This window comes from Chanodichthys erythropterus, chromosome 11 (assembly GCF_024489055.1).
Source record: "Chanodichthys erythropterus isolate Z2021 chromosome 11, ASM2448905v1, whole genome shotgun sequence".
Lineage (NCBI taxonomy): Eukaryota > Metazoa > Chordata > Actinopteri > Cypriniformes > Xenocyprididae > Chanodichthys > Chanodichthys erythropterus.
Genome location: NC_090231.1, coordinates 25,680,667 through 25,698,531, shown reverse-complemented (window position 1 = coordinate 25,698,531; position 17,865 = coordinate 25,680,667). Strand labels below are relative to the sequence as shown.

The 17,865-nt window shown below is 38.9% G+C and overlaps 1 protein-coding gene across 1 annotated transcript in view; it reads right to left on the bottom strand.

Annotated features, from left to right (window-relative positions):
• Nucleotides 1-775: 775 nt before the first annotated feature.
• prkdc (protein kinase, DNA-activated, catalytic subunit) overlaps nucleotides 776-17,865 on the bottom strand; it is a 37,477-nt gene continuing 20,387 nt past the window's right edge. Inside the window, exons 55-86 of the mRNA XM_067402118.1 lie at nucleotides 17,622-17,795; nucleotides 15,996-16,094; nucleotides 15,655-15,865; nucleotides 15,303-15,495; nucleotides 14,919-15,125; nucleotides 14,656-14,771; nucleotides 14,437-14,568; nucleotides 14,140-14,319; nucleotides 13,814-14,025; nucleotides 13,595-13,733; nucleotides 12,606-12,794; nucleotides 12,211-12,435; nucleotides 11,878-11,986; nucleotides 11,672-11,774; nucleotides 8,980-9,142; nucleotides 8,596-8,770; nucleotides 8,327-8,511; nucleotides 7,247-7,427; nucleotides 6,919-7,076; nucleotides 6,338-6,549; nucleotides 6,177-6,264; nucleotides 5,791-5,934; nucleotides 3,539-3,746; nucleotides 3,360-3,427; nucleotides 3,056-3,276; nucleotides 2,882-2,974; nucleotides 2,680-2,760; nucleotides 2,507-2,578; nucleotides 2,204-2,405; nucleotides 1,831-2,019; nucleotides 1,485-1,624; nucleotides 776-1,247 (exon numbers count right to left, since the gene is read on the bottom strand). Of these exons, the coding sequence (XP_067258219.1) occupies nucleotides 1,043-1,247; nucleotides 1,485-1,624; nucleotides 1,831-2,019; nucleotides 2,204-2,405; nucleotides 2,507-2,578; nucleotides 2,680-2,760; nucleotides 2,882-2,974; nucleotides 3,056-3,276; nucleotides 3,360-3,427; nucleotides 3,539-3,746; nucleotides 5,791-5,934; nucleotides 6,177-6,264; nucleotides 6,338-6,549; nucleotides 6,919-7,076; nucleotides 7,247-7,427; nucleotides 8,327-8,511; nucleotides 8,596-8,770; nucleotides 8,980-9,142; nucleotides 11,672-11,774; nucleotides 11,878-11,986; nucleotides 12,211-12,435; nucleotides 12,606-12,794; nucleotides 13,595-13,733; nucleotides 13,814-14,025; nucleotides 14,140-14,319; nucleotides 14,437-14,568; nucleotides 14,656-14,771; nucleotides 14,919-15,125; nucleotides 15,303-15,495; nucleotides 15,655-15,865; nucleotides 15,996-16,094; nucleotides 17,622-17,795 (5,074 nt within the window). The 3' untranslated portion in view covers nucleotides 776-1,042. The remainder of the gene's footprint in view (nucleotides 1,248-1,484; nucleotides 1,625-1,830; nucleotides 2,020-2,203; nucleotides 2,406-2,506; nucleotides 2,579-2,679; nucleotides 2,761-2,881; nucleotides 2,975-3,055; nucleotides 3,277-3,359; nucleotides 3,428-3,538; nucleotides 3,747-5,790; nucleotides 5,935-6,176; nucleotides 6,265-6,337; nucleotides 6,550-6,918; nucleotides 7,077-7,246; nucleotides 7,428-8,326; nucleotides 8,512-8,595; nucleotides 8,771-8,979; nucleotides 9,143-11,671; nucleotides 11,775-11,877; nucleotides 11,987-12,210; nucleotides 12,436-12,605; nucleotides 12,795-13,594; nucleotides 13,734-13,813; nucleotides 14,026-14,139; nucleotides 14,320-14,436; nucleotides 14,569-14,655; nucleotides 14,772-14,918; nucleotides 15,126-15,302; nucleotides 15,496-15,654; nucleotides 15,866-15,995; nucleotides 16,095-17,621; nucleotides 17,796-17,865) is intronic.

The following is a 17,865-nucleotide window of genomic DNA, read 5'->3' as shown; positions in this document are numbered from 1 at the left end:
CTTTAGGATTTGAACAACTGTGTGTGTATGAAATATGCAAAAATAGAATATTATGGCCAAGGTGTTTGCAACATAAGACAAATATTTGCTTTTGAGATGCGTTTGTGATATTTTTAATGCAGTGAGATGCGAGGCATTTTGCATTTAGTGTGTGCAATTCTTGGATTTGTGTAAAGTTTTGAAAAAAAGAGGCAACTCTTTGAAAATGTTGAGATGCACATTCTCAGGTAATTCACACATGCTTAATCTTTCTCTCTTTACAGTTTTTTTCAGCTGCTTACACACAGTGTTTGGCAGACGCATCTCTACTACTAGCAAAACTAAGTTTATCTGCTTAAAGGGCAAGTTGGTTCTTTTGCTGTTGCAAGCTGTAAGGAGTTTTGAAATAACTGAAATCATTTGGCAAAGTGATATGAACATGTAATGCAGTCAAGACCTGCCTGGAACTACTTTAGCCGTTCTTTTCAGGGAAACGCATCACACACCCTTTAACATTTATCAACCAATCAGTTACATGCAACAGCCCTGTAGTACAAGAACTACTAATATTTGCACCCCATTCAAAATAATATCATTAACCAAGTTGTAACATACCAAACAACTTATGTTAGTGGTTATATCACTTTCTCAATGTAAATGAAAATGCTGCCAGCACCATCATTTTTACCCAATGATTAATAAAAGCTGATGTGATAAAACAGAAGTGAAGAGGATGAACTCTCACCCTTTCATATCAGTTCATACACTTTGACATGACAATGTTGACAGTGGCACAGATGTTTATTTGATGACTGGATGCCTTTAATGCAGTGCAATAGAAATTGACAACTGTGTGCTACAGTTTTTCCTTCATAAACATCACACCTGTTTAGTGTAATCTTGTTACATTTTGCAGTATAGCTGAACATTGCTATAGAACAGTCATCTGACAGTAGCTGTGGTTCTGAAAGCCTTGTCTTCACACTTAGAGAAAAGGGTTACAAAATTTTGAAAAATACAAAAAACATCTACCTGGACTTCATTATGACATCCACTATTTGGTTCAAATCCATGGTTCCCAGCCTACCCACACCCTGCCCAATATATTAGGGTCAGTTGCTTGATCGAGCAAGCAATCTACCTGATCTTCAACGTTCAGATCTTTCTCATTGTGTCGAGCTCGTATGTTGTGTTGTTCTTCGCCTCGAGCAACAGCCAACAAGCCCTTATACTCTGGGGTCTTCTCAAATCCGAGACAAAGCTCCTCACTAGAACATTAACCAATCAACATGGTTAGAAATGTCTTTCTGTATAAAATACAACTGGAACATTCTTATTTTGTCCATGAAGAAAATGGTTTTGAAGTCTTTACAAGAATTAAAAAGAAAAGTATTTACTTAATTACAAAGCATCATGATGTGCTGCCAAAGTAAATGTTTAAAACGGTCATGTTTATTTGCCAGAAATCCACAAAAATAAGTTCTGAGTTTTGTGGTTGGACCTACCTTGTTATAACCAAAGGATTGGCTCCCTCTAGCTTCCGGCGAGCAAAGCTGACCTTCTGTAGAGGGAACCAGTTTATTTCTTTGGTGTCCACACTCTCTGTCCAGGTACCTCCTTTCTTCAGCTGCTTCAGCTCAAAGTTCTGGAACATGAGGAATAAGGGTGTTATATTTCACTGATTCAATAATGTCTAAGCTTGTTTTAGACATCAACTCTTATGTGGGGAAACTAGAAAATGGAAAATGTGAAACAGGTCTAAATTGAGGACAGAACACTTCGATGATTACATTGAGGGCAATGTGGCAATAAGGAAAGCAAGCCATTTGTTTCTGCAGGATTAAAATCTACCTTCCAGTCCAGTGAAGGCTCCTTCACAAACACATCCATGGTGTTGAGCAGCAGGTCTGGGTCATCTCTGAAGGCTCGCAGTGAGTGTACCATCACACTCTGGATGAGGCCAGACTCGGCCATGGGTCGCATCAAGTTCATAAACTGCCGTGTCAGTCTAAATGGCATCAGTTCAGGCACTGGAAGGAACTACATGCAACATGTAACAAGTTATTGTCCTCAAATCTAACTGAACCATCATCAAGTCAAGCTGTTCATCAATCTTTTATCTCTAAATTAGTACAGTAACTATTTGCAGCTGTGCTTCTGTCACCTTACAGAATCATTGTCTGTCAGTCAAACATACTAATGAACACTAGACAAAAAAATCCACCTGTGTGGCTGATCCAAAAGCATGACCAAAGTCAATGCCGATCATTCCGCCCGTCTCTGTGTTGATCATGAAGTTAGAGAGATGCCGATCACCAATGCCCAGAATCCAATGACTGATGCAGAGCACGGAATGAGAGCTGCTGAAATGGGACCGTAACGAAAGGAAGGCTTCTGGTGTGGTACTCATCCTCACAAAAGCACGCCTGAAAACAAGCATTCATGCCATCATTAATTCTTTTTAGAATGAGGACAAATACCATCATTGTTAGATTTAAACAATGTATAATGCAGAAATATGGCATACTTTAACAAGTCATCAGGCACCATCTGCTCTAGTCTCCTAAAGTTGTTCACAGTGTCCACACGTTTTGCTTTCCTGTAGTGTAAACGCATTAAGTATTAATATGTTTTAAAGCCATTGTAATATGCTGAGTTGCACTGACCCATGACAAGTGGTCAAATGAACTGACGACTTACTTGTACAATTCAGCATATCGTCTAATGCCGTCCACCTTTCCAGCAACTTTGCTGATCCAGTCGTCATAGGATTCATTGGGCCTAAAATACAATAAAACAAAGTAACACTTGATTCATTCAATGAAGAGTACCAGTTGATCTGCAAGGTATGAAAGAAGAAACCTTTTGCTTTATTTGCTTAGGAAAAGGAATAAATATTCACTTCATGATTGTCCTCTGCTCCTGTTCAGTCCTTCTGCTGGAGAGAAAGTCTTTCAGAGTGCAGGTGTTCTCCATCCATTCAATCAAGCCAATCCTGTAAATGTCAGCAGACATTTGTTAATAACCCTTAAAAAAAAAGCACACAAGTTGAGTGAAGAGAAGCACATCCTAGTACCTGCTGGTGATGGGAATGACCTGGTAAGTGCGGAGTGCCAGGTTCCGCTGAGAACAGGCAGTGTCCTGACTGAGAATCATGTTCATCACGCCAAAGAGCTGCTCAATGCGCTGGTCCTGCCGCAGGTCCTCCCCGCCCTTCACTAGGAACGGATAATCCCGCTCGTCATCTCCCCGTATGATGATACGCTTCGGCCGTCGGATGGATGTCATAACTTTTACCTAAGGTTGAGAAGATGAACTGTAATACACTGAAACAATCATGACAAAATGACATCTAATAATAAGAACATTATTCCTCGTACCCTTTCATCGAAACCTGTGATCTTTGCATGATATTCAGGCAAAGGCTTTGATTTGCCATCATATTGACCTGTAGAGGAAAGACCAGAACCAGACAAACACTTATGCTGCATTCAGAACTTCATTAAAGTAATGAGAAACAGAATGAGATTATTTATGAAAAAGAAAGCTTTGAGCTAACCTGGTACCTCCAGTTCATTCTTGAGCGTTTCTGCTTTGAAGCTGCTCAGCCAAGGTGAATATTCCTTCATGTTCCCTGGTTCCTTCTGGAAACCTTTCATGTTGATGGCCATGTGGTCCACCTGCTGAAGGAAATTCTTATCCTTTCGCCTTTCATACAAATTGGACCCACCAGCACCAAGCAGCTTCTCCACTTCTTTACAGTATTTCTGTAACAGGCACATACAGTAAAATGTAACAGTAGACAAAAAAAAAAAAAGAGCATCTATTCAAGAAATACAAAGAAATCAGAAGAGGTCTGACAAATTATCTTCAAACAACAGAACCTATTTTAATATCTACTTTACAAAAAAACATTACAAATCTAATATGACAATAAAATAATAATGCGATAATAATTCTTATGAGTATTGTTATTACTAAATAAAATACTAAACAAAAGAAATATAACTACATTTTTTCACAAAAAAAAAAGAAAAAAAAGTATTAATAATAATAATTATTATTACTTTATTTTATAGTACAAATGTAAAATTACAATAATAATATACTAATCTTAATTTCTACATTTCAACAGTTAAACCATCAAGCTTTTATTTTGGAGGGAGCCATTAAAAACCGCAGGGAGCCATTAAAAATTACATTACAAATTTAGTAAAAAAATAAAAATAAAAAATTGGTTGCATTCCCAAATGCATGTTATAAATGACCTAAACTCAGAGGTGATGAATAATAAGCTGCATACATGCAAAAGAACACAGTGTTGCACTTCAAAATACGCACCAAATGATTTGATATCACAACTTTGGTTTTCTTAGATTAAAAGGTGGGCTATCCGTTTTTTCAACTACACTGTTTGGTAGTTAGTCGGGCCGATACCAACAACAAACGTCTAACCAATCAGCATTAGGGGGCATATGACGGTCATGGAGACAGAACAAGCAAGAGAGAGATTTGAAAAAGAAAAAAAAAAACGCAGATGCAGAAAGAGAAATGATGAGACAATACAAAAGGGCTCAAAAGAATATCACTGGAATGAAGGTTTATGACTGGGCAAGTGCTTTAGGACCCGTGTTTATATTAGAAAAGCTTTACAGTGCTGGAGAGTGCTAAGCAGGAAGGCCTGAAACAGACGCAGAGGCTGCTTTTCATTAGCCCGGATGCCAGCCGAACTTAGCCCCGCCCACAACATTTTGTGGTCGGGGAGTTCGGTCTGGACTCGATCCATAGAGGAGTAATTATGCCCGAACAGAAACTGTTCGGACCAATCACATTTGTCAGGGCAATGATTGACAGATTATCACCAGAAACGTAATCAGCCACGTCATCAAAGAGCGCTTGGGTTGAATTAGTTTACAACAATGATGGCTGTTGTAGAAGAACTGAGACGTGTAGATTCCGCCATCGCGTCCGTTATAGAAGATATCGACAGCGCATTAATTGGCAAGTACTCCGTGTATACTTAAATTCTTTTTACAACACCGGCAAAGATTGTTTACGCTCATCTTCTACTAGTTCCAGCATGTGTGCAGTTGAGTTCTGTTGACAACTATGCGTCGCTCAACATACATCACTTACTCTGTAGCTCTGATTGGTTGTAGGTCTATCCAATTAAGGTCTTTCCTGGATCGGTTGAAATACGCCCCCATAATCAAAGCCCAATGGAGCAGTATCAGACTCATATTCGAACTGGAATTGAGTATGACCACGTCAGGCTAGCTTTTCATGCGAGTAAAACTGGGTTTGAGTGTCATGATTGTCTGGGGCTGCTGTGCTGCTGACGATTAACAACAAACTCTTGTTTCTATTTACTATTGTGTACTGTAAGTTAATTTTTTGTGCTTCCTTGTCGTTCATTCATCAACTGTGCTTTATTTTTCGCGAAACATTATTTTGTTGCGTGTCAGTTGTGATACACAGACATTCACTCTCTTATTGTGTGTGTTACAGTGGCTAGATAGTAAGAGTTGAGCATGTAAACCACAGCACACTGACAACCGCTAGAGAATGCAGTGTTTAGCGTCATTGTTATTGCACTCGCCTCACATGCCAGAAGCCGGCGAGCCGGGGTTCGAGACCGACCTGGGGTCTCAGGTGGTTAGGATTGTAGAATTTAGAGTTTTGGAGGTGGAGCAATGAAGAGAGGGGTGGGGTTGATTTCAAATATCAACAATGTCCAACAGCGTTATTAAAAAAATGGATACCCCACCTTTAATCGTGCAGTCATAAGTATTAGTACTGTAAGTTGTAAACCTGAATGAATTTTCTTCGGAAAGATCCAAGTCCTGGAGACTTTGAATCACCAAGCAATCCAGTCATTTCGTCGTAGAGCTGCTTCATTTTCTTTTTGTCCATGTCTGGTTTGTCCAGCTGATTCTTCAACTCACCCCACCAGTCCTGCCAAACCATTACTTGAGAATCAAAACTACCAAAACAGGCCATAAAAATTTAATGTTTCAGAAAGTTCAAGAGGAAGTGTGTAATTACTGTGCCACTATAGACACCAATTGAAACTAAAATCTGTTTGAGCAGCTCGAAATGGCTTGACATCTCAAAAGTGGCTCAACCAGTTCTGAGATGTCAAATCTGGTTAAGCCACTTGGAGTTTGGGACATTACTCACAGGAAAAAAGACTGTACCTTGAAAAGCATGTCAGGGTTAGTAAGTTGCTGAAGGGCATTTACAAACTCTTGAATAACGCCACCTTTATCCAGTAATGACTTCAGCCTGGAACACAAAAAACACAGTTTTCATGTCTCGGTATCAGGAAGGCCAAAGTCACTGCACAGACTTTACATACTTCTCAACAAACTCCCGGTTCCTCTGACCACTCGCAGATTTCTCAAAGGTGTAGCTCTCGCTGCTGATCATGTACGGGTAGATGAGGGCTTGTGGATAGCATTCTGCGATCTCCTCTATAACATGCTGAACTGCCGTCGCCTGTGGTTTGTCAAGCAGAGCCATCATTTGACTGATCCAGCCAATCAGCAGCCAGCAAGGCACACTAACAATCTAAAAGGACAAAAAAAAAAAAAAAGAGAGAAAAGCAGATTGCTGAAAAATTAATACTTCACAAGGAGATGATGAGGCATTGTTATTGAAATCTTCAGCTTTGCTAAATGTATTACATATTTACAAATCATTTTCTGATTCACCAAAGTTGTTGAGTTTATGTTGGCCTTGTTCTATTGTTCTATCTTGTACTAAATATTGTTTTAACTAGCCATGTAAAAAATTTTGATCAGTGGATACAACAAACTTCTACTGGACACTCTGTGGTCTCCACTTTGCATCAGGGTTTATTTGCCATATCTTGCTGGTAGACTATACTATACATGATTCCTATAATCTATGAACTTTGGGCAGCAAAGGATCTCACACCTCTCTGACCATCAGGTCCAGGGTTTCTGCGGGGTACAGTTCTACAAGCTGCAGAAGACGTGGGAACTTGAGCCTGGCCTCATCTGAGTTGAGCTTCAGTGCCTTCAGCATCATCTTCACTACATGCCCAGGCAAGGACTGCAGCTTAGAACTGATTGCTAGAATCAAACAACAAAGGTGTTGTTATAAGTACATCAACTTGCACTGTAACCCACTACCTGCGTGTATGGAATCACAAAAAGGACATAATAAATCCTGTGAGACACTTGTAGGGTACTCTGTATTTATGAGAGCAGTTAGGTGCTGTACTGGTCCACAGCTGTCTCACCCTCTTCTTTCTGTTCACTCTCTCTCAGTCTTCGGTCACAGAAGTTGACCAAGGTCATGTAGGCCTCCACAATACCATGTGTATGCACATGCTGCTGGCTGAAGGACTGCTCTTCTTCTTCTGCCTTACGTGCAGCACTTCGCAACAACTCCAGAGCCTGCATCTGCAGACCCTCTACCACCTGAGCAGAAAAATAACACACACGATCATGATCCAAACTGGGGCAAGAAAAATATTTGAGGCACACACGCATCAAAATGAAAGCAAAATGATTTTTTCTCCCCCTTTTTTTTTAAATGCCATGGGTAAATTGCAGATGTCATTAAAGCATTGCTTAAATGAATCAGTATGTACTAGCATTATTAATTTGTGCACAAAATGTAAGCATAAAAATCTTGATTTCAGACACTGGACAGGCTCCTACCAGAACACTATTTCTTGAGAAGGCAAATTATTATTTTTTTGTTGTTTCACCCGTTTAAAAGGGTGCAATCATTTGCAAAACCATTCAAAGGTTTGAGATCAATAATACTTTTCTTTTTTTTTTTTTTTAATAAATTAAAACTTTTATTCAACAAGGACACATTAAATGTTAAAAACGATTTCTATTTCAAATATATGCTGATCTTTTGGACTTTCTATTCATGAAAGTAGAAGAAATGATTCTTTAACACCAAATCATCATACTAGAATGATTTCTGAAGGATCGTGTCACACTGAAAGAGTGGAGTAATGATGATGAAAATTCAGCTTTGCCATCACAAGAATTTTAAAATATATTAAAATACAAAACAGTTATTATAAATTGTAATATTTCACATATTGCATTTTTAACAAATGAATGCAGCTTTAGTGAATGTAAGAAACTTACTGACCCCAAACCTTTAACAGTAGTGTATCTGCACCATGGTGCTGCTCTTTGATTTTTCATATTGAGGACATTCAAAATTTACAACTTAAATGCCAATAATACATGTAAATCATTTTATTTGGAACATGACCCATTCTACTATAACAATTGTAATCTGTGATTACAATAAGCAATATATGCCAGAAAGCTATGTCTAAATAACTTATTACCTGGGTGACAGATGAAGCCATTGAAAGTTGGAGAATCTTCTGTACTTTATCTTCCCCGAGAGTCTCCAGAGCAGAGGGACTGCGACTTGCAGCACTGGCCATGAGGTCATAGGTGGTGCCCAGAAGGATCTTCTGGTCACGGAGCATCCGAGCAGATGAGCCTTCACTCTGACTCTCAGCATCCACTGAAAAATGCATCTATCATGAAACTTGGACTGTGACAAGGGTTGAAATGATGTGTATTTTATATAAGAGGGGATGATTCATACTCAAAAGTGGAACAGTCTTGAGCAAAGCATTGATCTTTTCTGCTGATCCAAGTCCAGCACTTCTTCTGTGAGTGAAACGGCTGAAGCTGTGGACCCAGCGAAGCAACTGGGCACTATCAGTCTTTGCATCACGGTGAAGTTCCTTCAACAGCTTGGAAGCCACCGGAAAGTTATTCTGTCACCAAAATTAACACATTAAGTTCTGCTTGTTCTTAATGCTTTTTTGTGTTAGTCATAGTGCAGGTGGTTTAAATATGAAGCATTTGATAAGCTTGAATGACTGATGTTGAAAACAATTAGATATCTATTCAACCCCTGGCCCCCTTACAGAAATAGAAAGTACACTACGAGGCACCAACAGTGATGTTTGAAAACTCTAAGCACCTGTTTCCATGCACTGTTTGCCATTTGGAGTTTCATGTTGAATTTGCAGCTCTTGACCAGCACTTCGAGTTCCTCTCCACTCGCCTGCTCTGCACCGTCCACCTCCATGCTGTTTTCAGGGGTGGAAGTCAGCCTCTCCAGAATCTTATCCAAGAAGAAACAACTAAAAAACAAAGATGAAAGCTTGGATGTGACATTTTTATATCTCTATGATTAAAGGATTAGTTCACTTTCAAATGAAAATTTCCTGATAATTTACTCACCCCCATGTCATCCAAGATGTTCATGTCTTTCTTTCTTCAGTCGAAAAGAAATTAAGGTTTTTGATGAAAACATTCCAGGATTTTTCTCCATATAGTGGACTTCAATGGAGCCCAAACGGTTGAAGGTCAAAATTACAATTTACGGCGAACCCAGACGAGAAACAAGGGTCTTATCTAGAGAAACCATCACTCATTTTCTAATTTTTTTTTTTTTTTATTGTATACGTTTTAACCATAAATGCTCATCTTGAACTAGCTCTCTTCTTCTTCTCTATTTGAATTCCAGAAGTGTAGACACTGGTAAGTGTATTACTGCCCTCCACAGGTCAAAGTTTGAACTAAATTGTCATAAACAATATGCTAGTGCAAGTATAGACACCTTAAAAGTTTGTAAACATTGCAACGTTTCCTGGTGGGCGGGGCTTAGCTGGAGGCAAAAAGAGACGCTGGACTCAATGTTGACAAGCGTAAGCTAGCATGTTTTAGGAGGGATTTATTAAACATAGATGCAGAAGAAGGTTCATAACTGTCCGAATATGTACAGTCACTGACTCTGCAGGACCGTGACAGCTATTTTTGTAAATTAACTTAAGTTCTGGATATTTCATAGACAACATATGAATTACTTTCGGGTGGTTCGGGGAATTTTGTCAAGGGTTATTGTCTAATGTAACCTAACGCTGGGCTAATTATGATTAGCAATGTGGATTATTTTAAGAAACCATTCAAAGGATGGCACACACATCTATCGCTGTATGTTTGTTTAACATTTAAGCTAGCTTGTGCGCTGAAAGTTGGCGACTTTTCACCTATAAAACAGAAACTTGCTGATTTGAACTAGATAAAACCAACACACCATTACATTACATATCAATTATTTTACCTGATATGAAGTGTGCACTGCAAACACGAGTATTATTTATGATCGTCTCAGTCCAGTCTGTACGCCGTATTGCTTTCAACCACAATTATCTTTTGATTTCTGTGAAGGAATGTCTGCCGGGATCTGGTAAAACTTTAGTTTTGAACCAAAAGTCCTGTTCCTTCTATTCTGGCAGCCAAAAACACAACAAGACGACATTTTAACGTCAAAACCTCAAACTTGTAGCGCGCCCGCTTATTTATGTTTTGCCTCCAGCTAGAGCGGTGATGTCACAGTGACGTAGGCGATAGAGTGCACCAAGGATGACGCGTTTTTGTAGGCCAACCCAGAAGTTAGCAGCGCACGGGTTCCCTCGACTGAAAGTCTATTCATTTTTCCCATAGACTTTTGGAAAATCGCAGAAAATAAGCTCTGTGTTTAACAAAGGGTTATGACACTTACATGTTTTGTCTATCAAGATAATCTTTACAAGTTGACACAACATTTATAGATTTTGAAGCCTAAATAAAGTCGTCAGATATAAAAGGCTAACAGTAGGCTATAAACGGACTACAGCACACCATGGTCGCGAATCAACGTCGTCACCACCAAGCGTCCTCAAACTTTATTTAGAAAACAACTCTATTTAAAAACATGCTCACTGATTATGATCTGTGCTGTGTATGAGTACTTATCCACTTTTTCATGAGAAATGCTGTCCAAATGTCCTGTTTGTCATGATGACGTCTAAAGTCCCCGCCAAAGGAAGTAGTCCCTTTTAGCAATTTGTTAGCAACCGCCGAATTTAAGACACAGTAAAAGTTTAAAAAAATCACAAGTGGGTTATAACTGGTGTGTTTTATGTCATAGATCAAAACATGAAAGTATTTAGAGGCTTTGTTTACCACAGACCTTATTTCAGGCGATTTAGCAAAAACCCATTCAAAAAACCCATAGACTTTACGGCGTTGGAACCGGAAGTCCTAAAATGCTAACTCGCTTCCGGGTTTTGCCTACAAAAACGCGTCATCCCTGGGGCACTCTATTAAGGGGTCTATATAACACTTAGTTCAAACTTTGACCTGTGGAGGGCAGTAATACATTTAACAGTGTCTACACTGCTGGAATTCTAATAGAGAAGAGAGCTAGTTCAAGATGTGCATTTATTGTTAAAATTTATTAAAAAATTTTTTTTTTGAATGAGTGAAGGTTTATCTAGATAAGACCCTTATTCCTCGTCTGGGATCGCTGTAAACTGTAATTTTGACCTTCAACTGTTTGGTGGCCATTGAAGTCCACTATATGGAGAAAAGTCCTGGAATGTTTTCATCAAAAACCTTAATTTATTTTCAACTGAAGAAAGAAAGACATGAACATCTTGGATGACATGGGGGTGAGTAAATTATCAGTAAATTTTTATTCGAAAGTCATCCTTCGAAACTAAGAAACTAATCCTTTAAGCTTTACATCACTTCAGACTTTTCAAGGTGGTGAACCCTTTTTTTCTACTATAATAGCACTGAGAAATCCGTATTCCCAGTGAGGTGTTATAAATTAGCAGACTTACCGAGAAGTGATGATGTCATCCCAAACATTCATAGGATCCAGTTTAGCATCTGGATAGCGGCTGGTCCATCGTCTGATCATGTTCTTGAGAGAATTCACTGAGACTGAGAGCAACATGATACAGTAATAACTTAGTCTGCTTGGAGGCTACAACATGGTTATAAATCCTCAAGCGTTCACCCAACCTCACTAAGAACAATTACTCACCCTCTCCTGTGATATAATTCAGGAAGTCTTGGATCTCCGTCAGAGCTTGGACAGACTGTAGCACAGTCAGGCGGCTGCGGTTCAGCAGCGGGTCGATACTTGAGTAGTTCTACATGATACCATGTAATGTGGAAAGAAAAATCAGGTGTGTAAATGCATGCCATTATTTGTTAAAGAAAGGGAAAAGCCCTTCTTTACAGGACAGATCACAAACTATTTAATCACAAATAGGGAAAAACAGAAGCTGTGTGTGTCCGTCTGTAACATTCTATCGGAAAATACATACTCTCTGTGAAACGACTCATTGGTTTGTTAGTTTTTATCAAAACTGACCTGCATGAAGACTTGCATGCAGTTGTTGGCATAGTACTTGGCCCTGTCATAGTCTTCTTGCAGGATGTACAGTAGACTCAGTTCCTGACTGTAATGGGTCTCCATGATGACTTTGTGTTCTTCCATCTTCATGGCAGCATCGACAAAGCTGAGCAGATCCTGGGTTCTCTCGCCCAGCTGCAACTGCTTCAACATACTACGCATCATGTACTGCAGGTATGTGTCCTATTAGAGACATAAAGAGAAGCAATTACTGCAGGATATTATATCATTTGATAATGGCTGAGTTTCCAGATGAGATGATGATTCAATAATCATCATTACCCTCCTTGTGGTGACAATCCATGACAATACAGCTCAAACTGAAAATGTTCAAAATTACTTAAAAATCGTACCACATAAAACGGCTCTGTCCACATTTTTTCTAGATTGACGGGTGAGTTGTCGTCAATGTTGACTGTGGCACAGTATTGCAGAGATTTCCACTCGGTCAGGTGATTATAGGCCTCCAGCGCAGCAATCTCCCAGAAATCTTTCTCTGTGTTTGAGGGCTCTCCATCATTCCAGTCCTCTATGTTCAGAGCCTAAATCAAAGCAGCACATCACAACTGAACTGACAAGGTCAGCTATAAAGCACTCAGCATAAATGTCAGATTTTCAACTTCTTTTTGAAAATACATTTGCATTTACAGAAATTCAGATACATGTTCTGATATGCAGAAATAGCACCACAGTATAAACACTGAATATTGATAAATTATAATTCTCTAATAAGAGTGTCGGAATATACCAGTATTGACGGTGACCGTGATATTTAAAAAATGAAATATTGAAGTAATTTTGATACTACACATACTGTCATAAATAATCTAGAGGTATAGAATAATCCAGCATAGAATGTCTAAAGTGGACCATCAAAATAAAGTGTAACCAAATAATTTCAGAGGAGAGGACAGATGAATGCTAGACACTTTACACACATACAAAAAAGTTAGCTTGCCTTTGTGGGAGTTTTTGGGATTCTGTAAAAAAGACGGGGTGTTACAGACCCCAGTGTGCAGGAAGTGACGATCAACAAAGTTCTTTTTTATGCTTTTGTACAGTTAGGGTTACAAACTCTCTGCCTCTCTACACTCGTATTGTGATTCAGTTAAAGATGAATTTAACTGACAGAATTATCTATTTTATGCTTTTTCCCCAAAACATTTCTATAGATATTGCGATAATATTGTTATTACGAATTCTTTTGGCCACTATAATCATGTAGTGAAAATCTGATATTGTGTCTTGTACTCTAACAAACATTTAAAATCAATTTAAGCCAACATGCATATTCTGTTTATGTTCCCATGGTTTGTTTGTAACCAAGAAAGCACATCAATACCTCATTGTAGAGCTTCACAGCTTCAGCATAATCACTCTTTGCCTCTGCTTGCAGGGCCGTGAATGTTATTGACTTTGTACCAATCTTGCCGCTAAAGATTCCCCTGACTACATCATAATCTCCCAAAGACCTGTAAAGTCTACAGAGGAATATGAATCAGTAAACAACTGATGAACATGGTGAATTCTTCAAACATTTATAAGGGAGTTTTGAACCTACTTGGCGAGGTGGATCCATCTTTCTGTGTCAGGTGGCAGCTCTCGTTTGCCTCGTGCTCGTTTTGATGGAGGTTCCTCTGATGTTCCAGTGCCACGAAGCAAACTCTCCTCCAGTAACAGGATGCCCATGGGCTGCTGCAGACTGGCGAGACAGCTGGCACTGACAAGAGCCGGCTCAACACCAAGAAGGGCCTTATGCTGATAACTCATGTCCTGTAATGTAATGTATAAAATGTGTTTGCATAAAGGCAAATACAATTACAATCTACTGCCTAGCTTATAAACAGAGCCATTGTGTCTCATCTCTTATCACAAGTGTGTACACACCTGCACACAAGAAATGAAAGGAGGGAAGTAGGCAGTGCTCATGTTGAGGAAGGTGTTCAGGGTCTGCACTAGATCCTTCAGAATGTTGTTTGTTTCTTTATCAGGTTTGGATTTCTCCATTTCAACCAGGACCCCAGCAAACAGTGAGCTGAACAGCTGCTTCGCCAGTGTGGCATCCCTCTGTAAAACAAATTTACACAAAAACTTGGATTGTTTTATCCATTTTGTGATATTCAGTCAATTAATTCTAAACAAATGTTGACCACATTGTTAAAATAATCTTGAATCACGGTGAACCTGTGCCAGAGCCTGTAGTGGGGCAATGAGGCTGCTGTACTGAATCTGAATATCAGGAAGATCTCCAACTCTATAGCTGCGGTACAGCGTGACCTGAGCATCCTGACGGATCTTCAGATCTGCTCTTCTCTTCTGTACAACACAGAAAAGAGAATATACTATATTTAATATACTAATAAAAACATAACATGCGAATGTCCATTTATGAAAAATAGCTACCCTTTCTGTTCTTTGGGATTGAATTTCTTTCTTGGCGAATCTGATGTTCTCCTTTTCTTTATCCTTTAGAAACCTCCTCCTTAGCCTCAGAATGTCTGCGCGCCGCTCCCGCTCAGCTGTTTGAAAATCAACCAACACAGAGTTTTACTGCTGTGGAAGTCTCAGTACTGCTTAATGCTAGTTCAGTCCAACCTTTAATCATAGGGAATTGTCAGAAATCAAATTTATTCATGCATTCTCCTTTATCGTTTTTGGTGACTGACCTGCACTTCGACTGTCTGTCTCATCACTACCAGAGGTGAGGCGTTTAGAGCCAAACCCTGCACCCACGGCTCTCCAGGCAGCTTGGGGGCGCTCTGATCTCTTTTTCTCAAACACCAAGAGTGACGATAAAGAATCAGATGAAAGGGAATAATCAGCCAGTGTGTCCACACTACTCCCGGTTAACCAGTTATATGCTGAACGGCGTCCTGAAAGAACAGATGTTTATTATAACACAGAAAGTTATGGGAAATTGTCATTAGTTATCCTTAAATAAATTTCCTCTCACATCTTTCATACAGATCTGAGTCCACGATTACAAAATCCACTGAACAACACTAAATAATTGAAAAAAACTAAAGCTCATTTTATATTTCATGTGGTACCTGCACCAGGAGCCAGAGTCTGAGAGAACTCCAGGGACGTCTGTGTGGCCCTGATCTGACCCCTCATTGTGGCTGCCTGGCTTCCTGCAGCCTCTGGACCCTGAGCGCCAGAGCCCTGGGTGGCTTGGGTCTCCATAAACATCGGCGTGAGGACCGTACTCCGCAAACGCCAGTTAGAGTCTATTGTGTAGTCCTGGAATAGATGAGTAGAACAGATAGCAGTGAAATTATAGTCTACAAAAATAACATTCATTTGAATTAATCATATACTAGGTATGATTCAAAAAGCCAGGGAAAATAAACAGCATGTAGATATGATTTTTGCGATGCTGTAATAAATAACAGTTCTTACTTGGAACTTGCACTCAGAGAGTGGGAACTCAAACATGTTGCGTGTGAAGTCAGGGCTGTGACTGGTCATCTCCAGTAGCAGGTCAGTGGCCAGACTGAGGAACTGTTCTTCGATGCGGGATGAATACAGAGACTTCAGCACGACAAGCATGCGCTCCAGAGTGTCTGGAGGTAAACGGCTCTCATGACTCCAGAAATTACGCACATAAAGTCTAAAGAGAAATCACATGGGGATATGAGAAATTACTTTAGGGTAAATGTGTTGATATGGATTTGTGAGAACATTCAAATACACAAATGCTAATGCTTTTGTTGTTCAAGAGTGTGAAATATTCTCCTTACTGTAAGCCTTGGTTCTCATCTGTCAGCCCCTGGAGGAGACTCTCCCGGGCTGCACTGAGCACTTCAACAGAGGTGCTGTCCTCCCTGCTCTCAGAATCACTGCGAACACACCATTATTATACATACACTACCGTTCAAAATTTGCGGTTACTGGGAGTCAGATTTTTTTTTTATTATTATTTATTAAACACAAATGCAATAAATTTATCAAATGTAACAGTAAAAAACTGTTACTTTAGGGGTAAGCGATATGGCAAAATATCATATCACAATATTTTTTACAGGAAAATCACGTTTTTTTTTTTCCCATGTTGGTTTTTACTATTTTGCAAGTGACTGAGCAGTACAGCCAAACTAATTTTCCTATTTTAAAAATGCAGCCTTACAAGTTAACAAAATATAAAGGAAAAAATACAATAATATTTGTATAATATACAAATTAAATAAACAGTGCTTTATTTTTTCACAGTAGGTGTATTTAACAGTAGTATTCAAGTAAGAAATTGAATTAAAAATTCAATTGAATTAAATTGAATTAAAAAAGTAAAAATAAAACACTATACTTCATTAAATAAATTATATATATTCTGATTCTTATTAAAGCTACTGAAGTTATTCAGCAGGAAGTGATTTTCTCTTTGTCTTTTGTTGTTTGATTAACAGTAATGACAAGCGGCAACAGGTTTATTATGCTGCTGTTTAAGACCTCATGCATGAATCTAATTTACAGACACGCATCCGGTTTTCTCCCAACTCTTTACGTTCACTAAAGATTTGACTGTGTTTATTTAAACCTTGTGCCTTGTGTGTATTTGACAGTTTAAGCACAATGAGATGCAAAAGATAACATAGTTCAGTACTCACGTGCTGTTTGGCAGGTTTTTAATGTGTGCGGGCTTTAGGTGTACATGCTCGGAAAAGTGCATGTCAGAACAGCATGCGAATAAAATGTTTAACTGGCAAGGTTTTAAAATGCATGCAAATAATACACTTTTGTGATTGTGAATAACTGCAATGTCAGTGTAACCCTACCTATGCGTTAACACGTGATGTGAATGTACCCTGCGTTGGGATGGAGGCGCCAGAACTTCAACTAATAGAATGTGCACTGTACCACATTACTACATTTCGCACACCCCTAGAGACATTTATAATGTTAAAAATATTTGAAATAAATGCTGTTATTTTGAACTTTCTATTCAAAGTATCATGAAAAAATGTATCACAGATTCCACAAAAAAAAATATTAAGTAGTTTTCTGTTTTCAACAATGATAATATTAAGAAATGCTTATTGGAGCACCAAATCAGCATATTACAATTTCTGAAGGATCATGTGACACTGAAGATTGGTGTAATGATGCTGAAAATTCAGTTTTGCCATCACATTTTTTATCAAATATATGTAGCCTTGATGACTACAAAAAAAAATCTTACCGACCCCAAAGGTTTGAATGGTAGAGTACATTTAATTTGTTATGAAACAGTAAATGCAAAACCTATTCAAATGTAAAACTGTAAAAAAAAAAAAAAGAAAAGAAAAAAAGACCAGAAACCATATAGAGAGGAAAAGTCCTTTGTGTGAGATGAATGGACTGGATAAGAAGAGGCTTGTAAAGTCAGTTACCTGTAGTTGTCCTGGATCCACATCAGGATGTCATACATTCTCTCTCTGCAGACAGGGGAAGGGTGAGACACAAATGCTGTGACACTTCCCAAAATCTCCTTTAGCTCTTCTGGCTTCAGACATGCCAGGATCTTATGTATGATATCCAGACAAACACGCTGTCTGGCTTCATCTCTGAAAGACACAGCATGCGATGTGAAGAGGGTTTATCTCAACTATAATATTTCACTATCACAGACATAAA